Source organism: Dermacentor variabilis, chromosome 6, assembly GCF_050947875.1.
Source record: "Dermacentor variabilis isolate Ectoservices chromosome 6, ASM5094787v1, whole genome shotgun sequence".
NCBI classification, from domain to species: Eukaryota; Metazoa; Arthropoda; class Arachnida; order Ixodida; family Ixodidae; genus Dermacentor; species Dermacentor variabilis.
In genome coordinates this window covers 105,741,937-105,763,238 of record NC_134573.1, presented here as the reverse complement: position 1 = coordinate 105,763,238, position 21,302 = coordinate 105,741,937, and the positions used below count along the sequence as shown (strand labels likewise).

At 44.1% G+C, this 21,302-nt stretch overlaps 1 protein-coding gene across 1 annotated transcript in view; it reads left to right on the top strand.

Annotated features, from left to right (window-relative positions):
• Nucleotides 1-21,302, top strand: part of LOC142586249 (sodium-coupled monocarboxylate transporter 2-like) — a 60,044-nt gene that overhangs the window by 18,793 nt on the left and 19,949 nt on the right. The window contains exons 2-8 of the mRNA XM_075697498.1: nt 1,290-1,355; nt 8,825-8,876; nt 9,796-9,863; nt 14,386-14,543; nt 16,068-16,208; nt 17,739-17,868; nt 19,082-19,170. Coding sequence (XP_075553613.1) covers nt 1,290-1,355; nt 8,825-8,876; nt 9,796-9,863; nt 14,386-14,543; nt 16,068-16,208; nt 17,739-17,868; nt 19,082-19,170 — 704 coding nt within the window. The remainder of the gene's footprint in view (nt 1-1,289; nt 1,356-8,824; nt 8,877-9,795; nt 9,864-14,385; nt 14,544-16,067; nt 16,209-17,738; nt 17,869-19,081; nt 19,171-21,302) is intronic.

The following is a 21,302-nucleotide window of genomic DNA, read 5'->3' as shown; positions in this document are numbered from 1 at the left end:
ATGTCCTATAGTATTTATTTATTGATTTATGGTTGATATTCTGTGTTCCTTCGAGGTGGCTTTTACCCTTTTGCGTACGTAAAGTGCCGTTAACTTTTAAACAGAACACGCCCCGATTTGCGCCTGTCACTTTTCCTACACTACAGCTGGAAAGTCCGCTATAGTAGAAAGCTGACATCATTACCAACCACATGTTGTACTATGCGAAGGCGGTCATTTCCGCACTTGCTAGCAAAAAAAAAATTATATCAACACGTGCTGTGCTCTATTCACTCATGTGTTCCCTTTAACAGCCAAACACCCCGTAAAATTTCCTCTGTAGACATCACCTATGTTTCTGTGCTTGCTTTTTTATTATAGTTGCTTGCAGTTGCCCGTGTGCTCCAGTATACCAATCCCATCGAGGTTGTTTTTCATTTGAGCACAGCAAAATAATAATAATAATAATAATAATAATAATAATAATAATAATAATAATAATAATAATAATAATAATAATAATAATAATAATAATAATAATAATATAAGAAATAAAAACAAATAATGGGCGGAAGATGGAAAATAAGAACATTCTAGATATTTTGTAACACGTTTTAAATCAAGCAAGTTTACTGTCTCTCTAGAGAATCCAACCCCTTGGCTAAAGAGACAATACATTCACGTCGTCTGTAAGGGCACCTCCTCGCCACTACGTTTAGACGGCACTCGGCACCACGCGGATACGGAATGTTTTGGATGTTCAGAGATGCCAAGACGTTGCCATTTCAGGTCAATGAGAAGTCTGTGCTTTCAGGAAATATTGTCGCTGAAGAACAAGTAGAACATGCGTAATTGAAAGAAAATTAGTGCAATTGTGTGAAATAAGTATTTTGGTACAGTTTCATGTCCTTAGAAACGCGAAAATTGTTACCACACGGCTTTAGAGAGGGAAGCAACTGCATTAAAGAAAATTGAGTTATATTTCTGCCGAAACACCTCTCGTGCGCCTTTTTTCTGCTTCTTGAAGGGACACTAAATATGATAATCAATTTCTATTAGCTGATTAGCCCAAAGGGTAGAGGTTTAGGGGAGTTGAGAAGTGAAGTGGACAAGCAGTAGAGATAAGAAGAAATAAAGCAGACTTACTCTATCTGGTCGTGTTAGAGTCTCAGAAGAAACAACTTGTGGGAATTTTCACTTTACAAATGCAGAATTTGTTACTGGGTGAATATGAAAGGTACTTCCTTGGCGTTCGCTTAACACATGAACGGGTGCGTGGAGGGTAATTCAAATGCACTTTTCTGTTTCAGTACATTCGCCTGCGCTTCAACTCGGCGATATCGTTAACGGCCTGCGGAAGCTACCTGTTTCTGACGGTAAGAGAAATAAAATATTTGACCAGCATGCTGCGTATTCGTGTACCACCGGTTCTGGCTTACGTTACAGTCATCTTGAGCAACCTCTGGAGCAGAGTGAGACGTGCTTTTCAAGATTGTTAAAATACGGGCCCAACGAAGCAAGCATTATAGTTCTGTGCCCCCAGGTTTCTCAACTTTTCCGCACAGCACTCAGCCTCGTGTGCTTCTAATAAAACACGCGAGAAGAAAATGTTGGTTGCAACTATCAGAACTGCTATCAGATAGACATTACCTTAATGAAGCTGTCTATCTGCCTGTGTGTCAGCACCGGTATCAGCATATAACGGTGGGCGTTGCGTATTAACTTCAAGTTTGTTCCTTGGTGTCTGAGTCTGCAACGTGAATGTCTGTCAGTACGTCTCAATGAAATTTGCGCTAATTCTTTGTCTTCTTCGCGACTGAGAGGGTTTTACGAATAACACAACCAATGACTCTAAACATCTTTCCAGTATAGGGCGGCTATGAACTTCACTCAGAAAAGCACAAAAGACGCATGTCCAAAGGAAATCTTCATAAAAAGAAGCTTTTCCGAATTTTTTTTTTCACTGCTCATGCATATAGGAAAACTTCTATTTTTGTAGCATGAGTGCCGCAACCAATACCATAGTCATATAGATACTATATCATTCGCGTAAGCAAACAACGGTGGCACAAAATTCCATTTTGGACATAATTCGATCAATAGAATTATACTTGAAGAAATATTTCACTGTATTTCAGTGCGCCTAATAGTTTCCAATCGATAGAAGTATAAGAAAATGTCAATGAACACGTTGAAGCGAACGTACGCACGTGCTGCGCTGTAGTTCGGCCTTCAAGCGCTTATCAAAAAAAAAAAAGAAAACCCAGACAGCGCAAATAACCTTCGAGCAGAAAACACCCGTCACAAACACGCCGTACGTCGAAACGCTGCCTGACACGATGTCCTTTCTAATGTCGTCTATAAAGCGTCCGCGATTGTTTGGCGTGACCTTATATGTCAACCTGGTTCATTTTCTTGCGGAAGCAGTTGATAATGTAGCGACAGAAACAATCAGATGTTTTGATATGCCACTCCGAGTTCCCTAATATTTGCCGACTCGTCCTCCATATATATATATATATATATATATATATATATATATATATATATATATATATATCTTTGGTTTCATAGACTCATTTCATGTCTGAGCGGCTATCACCTGCTTCACGTCTTTCCCACTTGCCTCGGGCAACTCATTTCAGACGGGACACGTGCGGCGTAAGCGGCACTGTACGACGGTTCCGCCGCTGATAGCGATCCTTTTTTGTGGCAATGTCACTGGCCCTTCCAGCTAGTTTTCCTTTGCTTTCCCTCCCGACAAATGCCCTTCGAAATCAATCGGAGCATCGTTCCACAGCAATCTCGTTCTATCACCAGTGATTCGTGGGAGAATTGTCGTACATGCGATAAAGTAATATCATTTGCGTCAGAACAAAGAAGGCGAATAAAAAAAAAAAGGCCAACTAAGCACGTACACTGAGCCTCCTTTCCCATTTATCTACAATAATTAATCAAGAACAATACCATCGGAAAGAAGACTTTTGTCAGCTCATGCGTGTTTGTGTGCGGAGTGCGTTCGCGCGTGTGTCAGTGTCTATGTGTGTGTATGTGTGTGTGTCTGCATGCGTGCACGCACGTGCATGTTAGAGTCGCGTATATCTCAGGCCTAATTATGCTTTTCAGCGCAATAACGGGCGTGTTAATCAACGGTGAATGAAAATTACATGTCAGCGTGCATGGATGGAAGCAACATTATAGTGCTCAGTGGCTATGGTGTTGGGCTGCTGAGCACGAGGTCGCGGGATCGAATCCCGGCCACGGCGGCCGCATTTCGATGGGGGCGAAATGCGAAAACACCCGTGTGCTTAGATTTAGGTGCACGTTAAAGAACCCCAGGTGGTCAAAATTTCCGGAGTCCTCCACTACGGCATGCCTCATAATCAGAAAGTGGTTTTGGCACGTAAAACCCCAAATATTATTATTATTAAGCAACTTTATAGAAAATCCGCTGAAGTTTAACGACCCGGGCTCAGGTCCCCCATGAGGTAACTTCGAGGCCTTGCCTCGTCGCCGTCTGTCAGGCCCACTGGACTGCCCACTCTTGAGTCTTAAGGTTGAAGCTGCGCAGAGCGGCGGCCCACTTCGACACAAGAGCCTCCGGAGCTACTGCCATTTTAACCGCTATGATAGGACACTCTCACAACGTGTGTGAGAGAGTTGCTATAGTTGCCTGACATAGCTTGCATAGAGCACTCGGGTATTGCGCGGGTAAAATGCGCCGCAGTCACACCAGACTGGCGAAAGTGTGTGTCTGCAGCTATCGCCAGACATGTGTGTGTGTGTATATAGCTGTCACCAGGCGTCTGCCTGGCGATGTTTCAACTTAGGGTGACGTAGGGGCAATAACCGATTTGCCTATTTGGTAGTGCTTGGTGATGTCATTGTATCTGACCAAGCGTTCTCGTGTGTTTCACACGAGGAGGCCCGACCTCGAGGAAGGGGTCTCAGACTCTGCGCGGCGGGTCATTTCTCGCGCAGACCGGTGTGCTACCTCGTTCTAGTTAGGGGGACTCTCGTCGGTGGGGGAGGCGACGCGCGCTCGGAACCACGTGATTTCGGTGCTCTCGAAGTGCTGTCGACCAGCTTTCCTTAGGATCTGGCGAGCTTCAGAGGAAATGCGCCACCGCGCGTAGTTATAAACTGCGTATTGTGAGTCGCTAAGAACTACCTCGCAGAGGGGGTCGGTGAGCGCAAGCGCAATTGCAAACACTTTCACTGTTTCTGCGTATTCCTTGTTCACACTACGCGCGTGCGTAAGCCCAGAGTGAACGTTTACGACTAGAACAGTGAACTGGTGTACCAAAGCACCACCGTGAACCACAGCAGCGCTGCAGTGCCTTGACACGGGCCTGCCATCGGCCCCCATTATGTTCGCGACGCATGTTTCGAGGGATACGGGCGGCGATCAGCGTGCCGTTGATGTCGTGTGGGATGACCTGTTTCTGACCTTGTTAGGCGTGCTAATTGAAGCCGAGTTGTTGCAGGATGTACCGACCCGTGGCTGTCAGGGACATCCGTTCGAGTTGCGAGGCTCTTTGCGCACCCACGATTTCCTTAAGCGTGTTGTATACCCCCGCTGTAGCAGACGAGCAGTGCTCGTGGACTCGGGTGGGCCAAGGGCGATATTGTAACTCTTGCTTATAAGGTTGCTAGTTCCTCCCTTTCGGTGACATTCCAGTTGTGGAATGCAGCCACATAAGTAATGTGACTGATTGCGAAGGAGTGTATCAGGCGCATGACTCTGTCCTCCTTCGTGCCCGTGTCCTTGTTTGTAATGCGTTTGATCAGGCGGGTAGCCGCTGTAACCTTGCCTTGGATCTTGCGGATAGCTTCTGCATTTGACCCGTTGGCTGCTAGATACATTCTGAGGATGCGTATCTTCTGGACTCCGGGAATACAGGAGCCGTTTTCCGTGTACAGGAGTACTTCCTCACATTGGCGCGACTGGCCGGTATACGCTTGGGCCGGTGGCTTTGGCGGTTGAAGAGCAGCTCCGATTTGAGTGGAGATGGTGGAGACCGCCGCTTGTAAGGTACATTCTATCTGACCGTCACTACCCTTGTCGATACACAAGGAGATGTCGTCTACATATAAGGAGTGATGAAGGCCCCTCAATCTCGTCAAGGTGGGCCGGGAGACCCTGCATCATGACAATAATTTGGGATAATAATTTTGCAAGAGCGGTAATTAGACGATCGCTACGAGGCCAATTTTCTATGTTTATTACATACCGACTACTATAATTTATGTTATTCTGTTCCTTTTCTTATGTTACACATGTTTCTGTGCTGTTCAAGTCACATTACCATAGCTTGCACGTGGATCACGGCATAGGAATGTGTACATGGTATTAAATTGTTCGTATCAATTCGTGCTCCCCAAGCATGATAAATCGAGGTGATGAACACCGAGTACGTTCAATCTGTGGGTCGGAGAATACGTGCTGAGCCAAAGACGGGACGTCCTTCCGGCACATATTTAATATAATTCCACGGCGGCCGCATTTCGGTGGGGGTGAAATGCGAAAACACCTATGTACTTAGGTTTAGGTGCACGTTAAAGAATCGCAGGTGGTCAAAATTTCCGGAGTCCCCCACTACGGAGTGCCTCATAATCAGAAAGTGGTTTTGGCACGTAAAACTCCATAATTTATTTTTTTAAAAATAATTCCAAGTATTCGAGTAAACGAATTGACCATCAGTCGTTCCCGAACCACTGCTCTCTCTCTCTCTCTCTCTCTCTCTCTCTCTCTCTCTCACTGGCCTGAGGTGACTGTTAGAAAGATGACGGGCTTCATCGTGTCTTGATTTCCCTGCCCTCTTCAAGCTCTTACATGATTTTACACACGTGGGACTGTAAGCGCCTACAAAGAGGTGACACTGAAAATTGCGTTCCGCCGATTTAAGCCGGTGGCACGTCGTTGATCCATGCCGTAGTCGCGAAGACGATCGATTGACCGCCTCTTTTCTTTTTTTTGTTAAGATGTAATATCAAAACAAAACAAAGGTTGAAAAAAAAATATCGTGCAAGTTTAAAGGGGGCGCCGAAGCTGAAAAAGCATAAAAGCCGGTTGAAACGAGATAGAACAGCGGCACAAAGAAATGTAGAGCTTCGTAGGATCTTCGCCGCTTCCATAAAACATGCCGTTGTGCCACCATATGCCCTCATTATCTCATCACAAAGCCTGCGATCTAAATATTTCCGTAAAGCTACATCCAAAATACAAAGCTCTAGATTAGGTTTGCTCAGATCCCTCGAAATATACAGCGCACAGGTGCGATATCGCCACCCCTTTGCCCTTCCACATGTGTCTCTCATAAGCCGCAGCTGTTGGTTTTGGCAAAGGGGTCGCGATATGCCGTCAATGTCTACGCAGATTGCTTTTTTGTTCGCAATCCGCTCTCGCATTCGATTCGAGATCGTAGCGGCTATGTGTCGATATGAGTGGAATGAAAAGCGCTGACGAATGAGCCTATATATTCCGCGAGAGATAGCCGTCTTCGTCAAGAACATTCTTGACCCCCGCTAGGCTTTATCCACCCTCGCCGCGTCGCAATGCGGTGCTATGCTCTTTGTATACTCTGCTTTCACTATCTCTCAGTTGTCTCTCCCCCAGCTCGAAGATGCTGCGCACAAGAGAAACCCAGCGGGCTTCTAACAGCCCCACTGTAAAAATGCATATCCTTTGAAACTTTTCGCAGAAAAGGTCCTTTCGGCAGTGCTTTTCATACAACTCATATCGAAATTTATCACACCCTTACATCTATGAAAAGAAATCTGCTAGGGGTGAGTTATCGGCCATCGTAAACCCTTATTTACTCCTAAGTGTGTAAATTACTTTACAATATACGCTACCAATACTGCTTATTAAACAATGTGTAACTACATAGTTCATTGTCCTATCACATCCTCATGTATCATTTACCTCTCTCTTTTCCTGTTTGTTCGCCTTACCTCGATAAGAAGTATTACGATAGAGGCACACTTTTCCGGCTAACCGGTTATAATTTATGTTCAATGAAACCTCTATTTATCGATAACTTTTCCTGTGTGAGGCCAGCTTAGGCTCAACAGAGTGATTAGTGGGATTCCATGGAGATTTGTTAACGTAAGGGTTAGCGCAAGAACATTGTGCACACAGAAAAAGGCTGTGTAAGATTTCGGAGTTTCGTAAAAGCACCTAAGAGCACCAAATGTCATCTGGTGACCCCCTAAAGTGGTTCTGTCATAGCGCAAGTTCAACTGGGGCACATGCAACCCTTGGTTTGTTCGCTCCCGTTTCCCGTTTCCATGAAGACACCTGAGCTGCATGCATATATTTAGAGAGGAAACAAATGCCTCAGAGTTGGCCACGTGTCCTCAAACGGGATTAATCAACGACAATACTCATTCTGTTCTCAACAGCAATACAATTCATGTGACCGAAAAGCCTTTGTTTCAGGTTTTTGTGGCTTCTGTGTGTAATTTACGTTCACGTGTTTCATATTACCGCTCTAATATTTATTACGCGCCTTCATCAACCCAGCTTGTTACTTTCTATCAAGGAAACTTAAGCTCAAAATTCTGAGTTGGTGACGTAATTGGGCGGCATTCACGCTAATATATTTACTCATTCATCTACCTCTCAGGCTCTAGAAGGAATACTGCGTATGGGGGACGTTGTTACATAATAACAAAAAAAGGAGCAAAAAAGAAGTTATACAATGCTATATATTGACAATGGCGTCACCATTTGCTTTCCTACCTCACTTCAGTTATACCTGTGTATGTGTACATGTATTATTGGGTACATGGAACATGTGCGTATACATATATCCTTCGCTAAAAGTTTTAAATGCTGAGCACGAGGTCGCGGGATCGAATCCCGGCCACGGCGGCCGCATGTCGATGGGGGCGAAATGCGAAAACACCCGTGTGCTTAGATTTAGGTGCACGTTAAAGAACCCCAGGTGGTCAAAATTTCCGGAGTCCTCCACTACGGCGTGCCTCATAATCAGAAAGTGGTTTTGGCACGTAAAACCACAAATATTATTATTATTTTAAAAGTTTTAAAGCTGTTGTTGTTCCTGCCAGAGAAGCCGTCATCCCACGCACGTAGGTGTCCAGAAACATTTCTCTGGTCGGAAGTGCAGGGAGCCGAGAGATCGTAGTTACGCCTCCAATAAACATCAAAACACTTAAACCACAACAAATTGTGTTCCGCCGAGTGGCTTCAAAACATGTGAATTTAACTGCGCTACCATTGTAAGTCAGCACCGGGGCAATAAAATAGATACAATTGCGCGCACAGGGACACTGCGGGCTAAAATGCGGCCATCACCATCAACATCGGCCGTTTTATTCTTCTAAATACTGGCTCAATCGCCGCACTTTGCCAGTCGCATCACTCTATACCCAAGAAGAGACATGGTATAGCCTTATGCACTACCACTCAGAATTCACGTTAACTCTGCCGAAACCATCAATATCATGAAAATATTACCTTGAAATTTCGTGTTGCTTCCGTTAAGTGCGACCGCCAGCTTACGCTAAATTTCTGTTCACCCAAAGCTCCTACACACAGTCTCGAACACACAGGTTACTTGCGAGTGGTGTGTCTCTGTTCTTCACGTTAAATTGAAGTGGCCGCTTAATATTCAATCACGTCGAAGAACCAGCTGGCCCACTGCAGCGTCTTATCGTTTCCTTATTCTTGTTTTTGAATACTATTGGCTTCTAAACGTTCTCTATTGTCTTACTATTGAAACACTTATACTCTTCAGGTGCACTCCTAATCACTTGTTAGAACATGTATTTAAGTCTTAAAAAACAGGTCTGAAGATTATTGCCTTTTTATTTTCAGCAAAGCATAGGCGCACTGTCCATCTACGCAGCCAGCTTGACCATTGTCACAAGTAAGTGTTCACACTATAAGCACTAGAAGGCAAACCTGTTGGTTTAGTCGGTCTTGCATGGCTATGCAAAAAAATACATTACCGCAGAACCCATAAAGCGCCACAAACACAAGCGTCCTCATTCGTTGTGTGTTTAAGCCAGGGAATTTGTCACGTCATGAAGGTAGCATAAGTTATTCCTGTACAGTAAGCAGTTTCTCGAGTAAGCACGAACCAACAGGCATAAACTGTTCTAAGACTCGTACACGAGAGGAGTACAATATTACTACTGATAAAATGTGCGTACACTTTATTGAAAATATAATATTAGTCCCCTCATTGGGCCGTTACGGGGTATTTCCTTCATCTTACAGGCAATTTGGGTAAATCGAGCTGTGAGCAAAACCTTGTCACAGATCATTTATCATGCACATTACCAGCGTCTGCTGTACTAGCAAAAGCGACAGCGAATGACAGTAAAACGAAAACCTGACGCGTGTTGATGTTGGATCCTAAGGCCGAAATGCCCTGCTCGTAAGGTCATGAAGCTGACAATGTAGTTCTTCCGACGGGGAGTCGATAATCGAGGCTTAGGAATGCTCGGGGTTTTATTTCCTTTTTCATTACCCATGTTCATGAGATTTTTTTCTCCTAGCTTTGTAATCACTGTCATCCTATCATCTTGCGCCCCTCTCTATTAACTCGACGCTTAGTAATTCGCAAGAAGACCCTATTTTACGGTTATTTCTTACTTTTTTATTCCAATCTGGTTCTCTATCTGTTTCTCAGTTATTGTCTATATAGTAGACGGTTAATTTGACGAATACTAAGGTCTCCTGCTTTCTTGATGCCGACGCAATGCATGTTCCTGACTGGGAAAAGCGAGTGCATAATACCCGTGCAATGTTCTTTCGTTTGAGAGCTTTCCTTCTCATTTCAGTTTTTGGAGCACCCCTGATCTGGTGTAACATCGTAATCGGAGTATGCGGAACTCTCTACACGGCACTGGTGAGTGTTCCTGCACCGTAAAGCTAGCGCAATACTATCATCCTAACATGACCTGTCAAACTGTCACTTAATATCTCAGGAATAGTAGGCGCGTGGCATTATCTTGAAGTGATGTGGTGCAGAATTTCTTAAATTATGTTATTTAATAACCCAGTGGACAGGAGTAGCCGTCAGCAGCGTACGGAAACAAAGCCTCCTATATTTATTTTCGCCTCAATAAAACAAAAGCAAAAAAAAAAGCGAAGTAAGACTAGCGTGGTCAGAAGTATTAGCTCTGTGTTATGACACCCTAGGAGCTGCCGATTGTGCGTTGAGTGTAAGCCTTGACTTTCCTGTCGAATGCAAAGCAAGCTAGTGCAGTGATTTAAAAAATTCTGTATAAAATGGCACTCCGCTTTATTCGTCTTTTTGTAGTGCACCGCAAGAAATTGTGTTTATTTCCGTCTACAGTACCAGATATACATATACGTATAAAGTGCAAGAGTAAGTACGATCTGAATAGACAACGCGAGAAGTAAACAGCGGTTGGTGTTTTATGTTCTTGATGATGGACAAGTGCAAATGCGAGGTGTGCATTCAGGCACGCTCTGATTTCAGTCTATTGCCAGAAGAAGAAACGTGAAAGCTGGGGTGGAAACTGTTTGCCTTTATTTGTGCAGAAACGGCGCCATAATTTTAACCTTGAAAAATCGACACGCTGTAGAAATACCAGAGCAAAGCTTTCTATCTCTCTTTCCCCTAGTTTCGCCTGTCGTTCATTGGCTTGTTGTGCCGGGTAGCACCATGGGAGTTGGTGGTTTCGTATACAGCACACACAAAATAGTGTCATCTAGATTACCTCGGTTCTGCCTATTAAAACAATAAACAATAACACAAAACCCATACCTCTGATGCCGGTTTCTTTTAGGTATGATTAAAGCACAGAGAATACTTAGTAGAATAGCGCAATATATATATTTTTTTCTTAGAGCACACTATATTTGGCCTATACCATTCTTGGGCAACTGGGTATGTACCCATTCTCGGCCGATCCAACAGAATATTGGAATGTGCCACAGTGATACAGGGGCTATTGAGGCCCTAAATGTATTCAAACGTGTGTCGTACTTCTCTGTGCAAACACATCATCTCACTATGCTTCCATCGACAAGCATCAAACATCACCTTAGTTCTAGTGACATCGCTGCGTCCACCTCTAACAATATGCATCCACCTGGATCGGTGCTTGTATAACGGCATAGCGTAAGAATGGTGCAGTGGTCAAGCAGAAACACTGCGTTAGATAAGAGTTGACCAAGATTACTCGTGGCATAAGTTCAAAAAAAGAACCGCGTAATTTTACACGCATCTGATTACATTGCATAATAATTATGTAACCGCTTCATGAAGGCTTCCCTTAATATTATAACTGCGAGTCGGCCTAGTTGGAACAGATTCATCTTAACACTTTTTGTGCACAAACAAACAGGGACGAAGAATAGGGGCAACACAAGGACGAGTGCTTTCTAACAACTGGTTTTATTTTTGAAGAACTACCTGCTTAAATACCGCCAGATCTGCGCGATCTAGTCAACAAAGCACGCCTATAGCGCATATGATACCCGCAGATCTGCGCGATCAAGTGAAAAGAGCACGTCAATATTACATATAACACTTGCGATAAAAAGACGTGGACAAAAGCCACCCGGTCAAACTGAAAACAGCAAGGTGCATAAAACAACCACTTACAATAAAATGCGTTAAAGATGTGATGATAGAAGCGGATTTTCTTTATCTAACAATGAAACAGAAGGATGGCTGATGCATATTTCTTTTTGTTTTTCAATCCAGTGTGCTTCCACGATTTCCCTAGCGGTTTGATTCTTATGCCTATACAAAATGTCTGTGCTAGTAAGACAAGGGGAGCAATCATGTTCTTGGCAATGCATTGCCAAATGCGTACTAGGGCGACCTTTCAGACTACCACAAGTGCTCCCTTAACCTCGTCTTAATGCATCTCGCAGTCTGCCCTACGTACACATGACCACACGTCATAGGAATCTGATACACAACGTTCTTCGCGCAATCAACAAATTGGTTCTTGCGCGGATGTTTGACACTGCATTATTTCTTTACATCATCCTTACTTTCGAACTTCTTTTTAACCTTAGAACACACACTATCTATTTTGTTTTTTGCCGAAAATACCACTTTTACTGCATAACTACCAGCCACCTTTTTAAGTCTGTGTGAAAGGCCGTGCACATACGGAATCACTGAAACATTGGAAGCTACATCCTTCTGCCTTTGATTCTTTGTGCATTGTCCTTTATTCTTTGTAAGTTCTTTCATTAGTCTAGTGCTCGACGCCAGCATCACAGCGAGCGGGTACCCAGCCTTTCTCAACCTATCAACTTGCTCAAAAAATAAAATCTTTACAGTGTGGTGACATGACTTCAACAACGCTGACCGGAAACACGAAATGACTATCCCATTCTTCAAAGGCATGGAATGGTTTGAGGCATAGTTCATTAGCGGTTTTCCGCTAATGAACGGTTTTCCGCTAATTCCGTTTAGGCCGATTGTGTCCGAGCGAGGGTGTTGGCAAGTTCTGGTCGCGGAGTTCCTGCAAAAAATGTTGAATTCCCTAGAAGTGCAGGATCCGTACTTATTGAAAAACTCTGAAGGCCTTGTGAATTGTCTGGCATCAGATAGTACAAGCTGCAGCTGGGGATTCAGCATAGATGTTCAAGATCTTTACTATTCCTTACAGCATGGGCCCCTAATGTACAGTGTTAAAGATTGCATGACAAATGAGAATGACGAGGTGTCATTCCGCAATACTTGCGGCATGGCCATTGAATCCTTTCTTGAACTTCTGCATTTTTATTTAGCGAATACACATGTAGGGATTCTGTGGTGAAACGTATATACAGGCAAGGGGTGTGCGCATCGGGTCAAAGGCAGAAGGATGTTGCTTCCAAGGTTTCAGTGATTCCGTATGTGCACGGCCTTTCACACAGACTTAAAAAGGTGACTGGTAGTTATGCAGTAAAAGTGGTATTTTCGGCAAAAAACAAAATAGGTAGTGTGTGTTCTAAGGTTAAAAAGAAGTTCGAAAGTAAGGATGATGTAAAGAAAGAATGCAGTGTTAAACATCCGCGCAAGAACCAATTTGTTGATTGCGCGAAGAACGTTGTGTATCAGACTCCTATGACGTGTGGTCATGTGTACGTAGGGCAGACTGCGAGATGCATTAAGACGAGGTTAAGGGAGCACTTGTGGTAGTCTGAAAGGTCGCCCTAGTACGCATTTGGCAATGCATTGCCAAGAACATGATTGCTCCCCTTGTCTTACTAGCACAGACATTTTGTACAGGCATAAGAATCAAACCGCTAGGCAAATCGTAGAAGCACACTGGATTGAAAAACAAAAAGAAATATGCATCAGCCATCCTTCTGTTTCATTGTTAGATAAAGAAAATTCGCTTCTATCATCACATCGTTAACGCATTTTATTGTAAGTGGTTGTTTTATGCACCTTGCTGTTTTTAGTTTGACCGGGTGGCTTTTGTCCACGTCTTTTTATCACAAGTTTTATATGTAATATTGACGTGCTCTTTTCACTTGATCGCGCAGATCTGCGGGTATCATATGCGCTATAGGCGAGCTTTGTTGACTAGATCGCGCAGATCTGTGGGTATTTAAGCAGGTAGTTCTACAAAAATAAAACCAGTTGTTAGAAAGCGCTCGTCTTTGTGTTGCCCCTATTCTTCGTCCCTGTTTGTTTGCGCACAAAAAGCCTTAATATTAATTCTAAAATATGGTTTGCATTTGCATACTCTTAATTTTACTTATTTTTTACAGTAAGCTCTTATTGGTGCTTCTGTGACACGAACGAAGTAAACCATTTCATTATAAGTAAGCACAAGATAAAGATCGCGACATACAGCTAAATAATTACATTGACTATTGCAGCAGCGCACCAGCAAGGTCTTTCAACATATATAATTCGATTATCTGATCAAAATCTGCCACGGAATAGCGTCACGCCATGGTTTATCACCATCCACGCTTCGTCATTTGCCACTTCCTTAGCGTTAAAGTTTCTTTACCTTTCATACAGTAACAATAATGGCCGGAAAAATAACTTCGGCGGAGCCAAAATTTACGGGGAGATGCTTTCACTCTTGGGGAGCCAGCACTGCAATTATTGCGCTGAGCGCGTTGGTGCACTTTCAATGCAACTGAAAGCTGCAAAGCCACGAGCGGCAAAAGTGCCGGGGACAAGAACAGTGACTGTAGTAATCCTTTTGCGTCCCTTCACACAATTTTTCATTATCGTTAGTTTGTAAACGTTCTGTATGGCTGGTTGGTGCACCTTCATCAACGCGTCCATAGTATTCATATACCTCTTTGCCGTTGTCTGAGTTGTTCATGTTCTCCGCCCCATTTGATGCATGGGCTGTTAAGTACCTTTCAAGCTGCAGTTGTTTCATATGCCATTCTTCCTATCTTTCACCTCTCCCGGAAACCAACCATAGGGTGGATTGAGAGGCGTTGTTTGGACGGACTGCATGCAGCTAGTCTTCATTCTACTCGGGCCCACAACGGTCATCGCGAAGATTATCGTGGATTCTGCTAGTTCTAGAGGTGCCTCGCAGGCACTGCACGAACTGGATCTTCGCACTTACGTGGCGAAGTGAGTTTCTTGTTTCTTGTCCGAAATTTTCCTTGCAATCTCTGCAGTAGGGCTCACCGCTAAACGACGCCTACTTTGTTCTTTTCTTTTGCAATGTCATACCTTCCCGCTTACCTGCCGGCCTCTTCTTTCCCCTGAAAGCATAATAATGCGGCCGTCCTACCCGCGCAATACTGTAATGTTTTACTACAAAGTCCTAACAAAAGATGCCAGTATTTGCGACATGTTTGGCCTGTATAAAGAAGTAAACGGCAAAATAAATCAAACGAAGAATATAGGGTAACATAACGTCTAAACGTAGGTGCTAGGATCAAGGCTGCAGGCATATGAGCGATATGGGGTACATTAAGTAGAAAAATAAAGGAAAACACTGCTTTGCATCTGTAAACTTATGAAGGCAGGCTATGGAAAAGGAACCTCCAAGGGCAGTGTCAATTCGATAACAGCCCCAGGATCGCCTCGAATGCGGAGTCCTGAGAAAGCGGTCGGTCGCGGCCTGCTGAAATGAGCACCGGTAATTCGTTGGCGCAGTGAAAAGGAAAGTAGGGGAAGTTACGGGCACTTGACCAGAGAAATAGGCGCGATGTCGAGGCGCACGATGGAGGAGGAGAGGGATGACGTCACTGTGCGCGTTGAGAGTCTCGGTGGCGATGTAATGGTGCAGCCAGCGGGGTTCGCCCTTGCTGGATGGGAAGTGCCTAGCGAGGCTGCCGGCAAAAAAAAAATATATATATCAGCTTTCTTCGCCCTTCTTGCGAGTAAATTTGCTGGGCATGACTTTGCTGGACATACTTCTATTACAGGTGCCCTCTTGATATCCTGCCGAAAGCGCAGATAGTCGCCCATACTACGCAGTTGCAGGGAGGCCGTCCTGCTAGAAGCAGCGGCCAAAATTAGTGTTTGCTTGAACGAACGGGTAAATTCACTGTACATGAGCACCACCTTCATTTCGCCGCGTCTGTATAAGAAAAAATTGGTGTCACCGTAGCCGATGCAGCTATGCATACACGGTGCGCTTGTTGTTTGATGTACTTCTTGTACTGGACAGTGAACTCCTCGAAATGGCGCACATTTCTCAAGTGACCATGCCGGTCTCCATGACGCTGCACAATACAAACTGCCACGGATAGCCTGACTTCCCTGCGACGCTTACGCGGCTTTTGTGGCTTTTACAGTGCCGTCATGTGATCGGGAAGCCATTCTGTGTGCTCACACCACCATTGCAGACTAGTGTCAATTACTTTCTATTTGACCTCGCGTAAACATCTCATCACATTCACAGTATCAAAAGACTCACGACGAAAAAGTGTTTTACCATGCTTTAATATAGGTATCACACGGGCTATTTCCCAATAATCAAGGACACACTCGTTTATCCTCAAGTCACTCAGTTTGCAAGTGCGTATCCCCCATTAGGGCCGACGTTTTGGAACACAGTGTATGTAATGGAAGGTGGGCCTTAATATGCTGTAAGCGACACGCATATCAAATGAATAACTGTTCCCTAATGTCATTTCTTTTCAGCGTGGCGCTCGACATCACTCACGATGAGAACATCTGGTCTGCATTTGTAGCATCAACTACGGCTTCCATCTACCGAGTAGGTTTGGACCAAGTTGTTGTCCAGAGGTGCATGGCTTCACGAACTTTGGGCAGCGCCCAGAGGTATGTCCAAACGACCGACAAGTGTGGCTGAGGGTGCTTTCGAGATGGATACGCCTCATAAGGTGCTATGACTGTCGCAAGAAAACCTTATTGGAGTTATATTTGTACTAAACAGGTAAATTAGCGGCAAACGACGTGTTGAGCCTTTCGAGTTTTTTTTTCAGTTCCGCCGTTCCTGTCTCTTGAGGAGTGACTCTTGTGACTCGAATATGTTAGACGAAATAGAGGCTTGAAAGCGTTACTATAGCATGGCTTTACGGTAGAATAAAATCAGGCTATCGTCAGAATAAAAGTTGTGCTTCCTACAGAAAAAGTTCTCGCAACAAAGTGTTTTACCACCTTGTTTGGCGGGTACGGCTGTCCCTTCAAATTCATATCAAATTTCAAGGGTTTCGCATGCTCCTATTTCACAGGTTGATTCTGCTGTGTTATATGGGAATGCGTGAACTCGCCGCAAATTGAATTCGATATTTCACAGAAAGTTAGTCTCGTTTCAAATGCGGTCAGGACTTTCTTTTTTCTTTTTTTAGGCAAACCCGCTAACAATTAAGCTAACCTTTTTTTTTATGTAACATATATTGAGCAGTGGGTTGAAACAGAATAAACGAAAACGAAAAAAAAAGGAAACGATATTTTTGACCTCAAGAAGACCGTAACGGAGACTTTATTCATTATTTCGTTTTGGAGTGAAACCGAAATATTTTTATCGGTTTTCGGTTCAAGAGGAAAGCCGGCAATGCGAAACAACCGACCTCATGCAACGTCAGACGTAGCGCGTATCTCAGGGGTCCGCATAAATACGCATCTCTGGCAGGTATGATGGGAGCGATACCTGGCCGAGCGCTCCACTAGTCTAAGCCTGTCGCTCGGTGCTCTATCAGATCTGCGTCGTAGCAAAACCCAGGGCTTCGGCGCTGAAGAGCTTATCGTTTTGTTTTCTACGGGTACAACGCTTTCTTATGCGAGCTTTATCCTTCGTGTATGTTCGTTTAAGTTCGTTTTATCGTGACAACAGTCTCTCATTTCGGCGAGTGCCCTCGATGACGTGCTGCTTCTCAGACCATGCTCAGTACCTTGAGTCAAAGCACTGAGCATGATCTCTCAAATCATAATTCGCTTATTGGGAAAAAGAAACGCTACGTTCTTATCGTTAGTATGCAATGAAAATTTTTTCATGCGAACGGAAACCGTTATTAATCGTTATGAATAACTTTTTTTTATTGTCCTAGAGCAGAACTAGAACGGAATTTTTTAAGTGTAACGAAACCAAAACCAGAACGAAAAACACTTCGTCCCGGCAGACTGATATTGCCTAATTACAGGAGAAATAACTGCAAGGTCAAACATCAAGATATTCGATAAGATAAAAAAAAGAAAAAATAGAAAATCACATCCACAACGACCACACGGACTACATTTCCGCCGTATTCTAGGTCTTAGTAATCGAGGCACAATTTTCACACGGTGTTACTGTGTTTATTCGAGTAGCTGTACAATAAAATATTTTCCCTTCTTTTTTTTTCCTTTCAGAACCGTATTGATGGGATCACTGATGCTTGTTGCCGTGTATGCCACCAATTTAGCTGTCACTGTGGCCTTGATAGTGTGGTTTTGGGGCTGTGACCCGAAGTTGTCCGGCGCTATCGATAGCTATGATCAGGCAAGTTCATTTGTTCTGATTATTCCAAATAAAGTTTGCAATGCAAGAAAATGCAGCGTTTAAGTCGGCTTCAAAACTATATTTTCATGATGTGCAGCGCTGAGAACAGGAGCGCATGAAGGACACAGTGAGTGCAAATAGTGTGATAGGATAAGATAGGTTAGGATACACTGTATTGTACTAATTTACAGAGTCATTCAGCAGTCAGACTGGGTACTTCCAGCGGGAACTTACTAATTCCAAATTGTATTTTTTTCTAACAGTCGCCATAAATACTACTTAGACAAAGAAATTTAGAAGGAAGAACCACAGGTAATACAAAATAAGGTCATTTATCCCAAACACTGCCACATAACTGAGTTGCTCTGGAAGGCAAAAATTGAATTTTTTTATTGATGCGGACAAAAAACGAAAGCTTGTGCACTTATCGTCATACTTGGAAACTATTAGCCGACAATATTTTTTGTGAGTCTTCTTTTACTTCCCACCTAGACTGACAGCCTTGTCAACTTGTATTGTATTGCGCGGAGTAATATACCGACAATTAAGGAAAGATGCACCAGAGAAGGATGACAGTGCAATCCTTGTTTCGTGCGGGCAGACAAGGATTGCGTTGAGTCGTCCTTACCTGGTGAATCTATCAATACTTATCAATAGTTGTGCCCAGCGCTATACAACACAAACGAGCTTGCTATACTCAACCTGAGCTTGCTAACAAAATAATAATAATAATAATAAAAAATTGGCAGTCGTGCCTCCAAGTGCTCGTAGTTTTTAATCCTCTTCGACATCCTGGTAATTCACTTACAAATTTAATTTCGAGTGAGAAAAATAAAAGTTTGTAGAAGTTTAGGCTTTTAGTGCAGCCAGTCTGCGATCTTGAAAGAGAATGCGCCGCACTTAATTCCGACTCGGTAACATTACTGCGCTTGCTCTTTTAGCAGCGCTCCACATTTCCTCTAATATCAATGACTAGAAATGCAGTCCTTATTATGCGAGTATGCTCATTGTTGTAGGTTGTCTTCATGTTTTAGTTGCTTTTGCGCATGCCAGCAGTTTTCATTATATATGTTTCTTCATGAACCAATGAGAAAGCAAACTTATAGTAAATCTGGTTGCATTTATCCTGGCTTCTTCGTGGGGTCTCGTTTGTGCTCAACATGACCAAATGTTATCGCACGGCAGCTAATAAATCCCAATCCTATCCCAACAGATTTTACCGTATTATGTGAAAGCCTTCCTCGTGCACATTCCGGGATTTACTGGACTTTTCCTCGCAGCCGTTGTAAGTGCCGCAACAAGGTAAGACAAAACTACAGATCGAATCTATAATCAAACCGTTTTTCGATGTGTGTGCGTATGCGTGTCTGTGAGCTTTCTAGTGATTTAAATTTCTATTCCCGTTTCATTTGTCTAAAGTCTAGAACATTAGGAGAACAGCATCATTGCGATTAGTTCTAGTAATTTTTTTTGGGCCACACGTTCTCGACAACTGAACTGTCAACCTAACCAACTGGTCCATGCTTCAATCATAAGTAAAAGAAAGTATCTTGTCCTTACTGTTCAACCAAATGCTTCCAAACAATCCGGGCCAATAGGAGTGACTGGTCTTGAACTATTTATGCACATATTAGTACCAATTAGAGGACATCAAAAATAAACCCATGGCAATACTCGCAACGTCGTACCTTCATTTCTTTATTTCATCTCCTCGGAATCCAATTAAAAAAATATTAATTTCGTGCACTGTCCGACAAGGAAGTGCAACACTTCTGTTCATAACCTCGTTTAAACATTTATTGCATTACACATTACGTAAGCATTCATGCTAATTTTCGTCGTTGTCGTTGCTGTTGCTGTCACCGTGATGTTTTGTATAAAATACAAGTGTGATAAGAATGAGCGGCCATCTTGGCATTTTCTTCATTTGCCGCGGTCTGGCACCGGCTACTTCTCAAAAGCGGGTACATAACTTACGTCAGCCCTGGCACGCATCTACATCTTGGCACAAAGCCAAGAAGCACGAAAAGAGCAAGGTGCATGGCTATAGAAGCGTCAACCGCACGCATGGAAAATATTTGCGACGTATTGCCGGCGTCGCCATGCGCATTTTACAGTACTGACGGGCAGCGCTTTTGTGTGAATGGAAATGTGTGATGCGCATTGATGTTATTAAGAACTGACACGTCGTGGCACTCGTTTTGATCGTTGCAAGCGCGGCGCTTTTATGTCGCCTCAGGACCGAGGACTGCAAGCCGGGCGAGGGCCACCGTAGTTATCCAGTATGTACCGTATGAGCCAGTGCCTAAAGAAAATTACTGGAAGAGCTGGAGTTCGCGTTGCTTCTTCCGCACCGAGCAAGCTAGGCGCGTTGTACAGGAAAGACAACCAAACCCAGCCGAAACGCGAAGGTTCCGACAAGAAGCACGCGCAGCAGTTCGTCGCCTCTGCGGTTGGCGTCGTGCATGAAATTATGTGGTCCTGCGGCCGAAACTACGTATAGGACAGACGTGGCACGGTCCCTCAACGTACGCCTCCGAGAACATGTTAGCCCTCCACACACAGGACGCGCTATGCGCCGGGTCATTCTTGTAGCCTCGCGCGGCTGTCGGCCAGCATTCGACAAGCGCCGAATCCCGAGGCGACACAAGAGACCAAAGAAGGCGCGAAATTGTAGAAGCGTACACACGATAACACAGGAGGGGCCCTACTTCCGTAAGCGCGCCAGCACTAAGCTTTATCGATAAAGAGCTCATTTATCTTAAATGTTTGATTGTCGGATCGAGCGACATCGCCGTGGGCTCTAGTTACTGGATGCGCTGACCATTCGGCATCGCAGTCGAGAGTGGGAGCGTTAAACCAACTGGTGACGCCGCGGCCGCGGTGAGTTGATCTAGACGCCTGGTTGCGTGCGCGGTAATTGGCGGAAGCATGGCCTCAAGTGCCAAGTTCATGGGGTTGGGCTGCTGAGCACGAGGTCGCGGGATCGAATCCCGGCCACGGCGGCCGCATTTAGATGGGGGCGAAATGCGAAAACACCCGTGTGCTTATATTTAGGTGCACGTTAAAGAACCCCAGGTGGTCAAAATTTCCGGAGTCCTCCACTACGGTGTGCCTCATAATCAGAAAGTGGTTTTGGCACGTAAAACCCCAAATATTATTATTATTATTATTAAGTGCCAAGTTCAACCCGCGGCAACCATAGCGACGCAACTCGATACAGCGCTTCTGCCCTCACACGCGCACGGTGTCCACACCTTGTGCGTTTTTATCGAACGGCCGTGCTTGTGCTTTTACCTGGTTTGATTGAGAAATGCCGTTGTCTAGCTTATCTTCTTGTACATTCACTTTGTTAAACTGGCAAAGTCGCAATTTCTTTATGCGCACGGTCCTCTCATCTCATCTCGGCTTGGTGGCCTGTCTGCTTGCGCTCT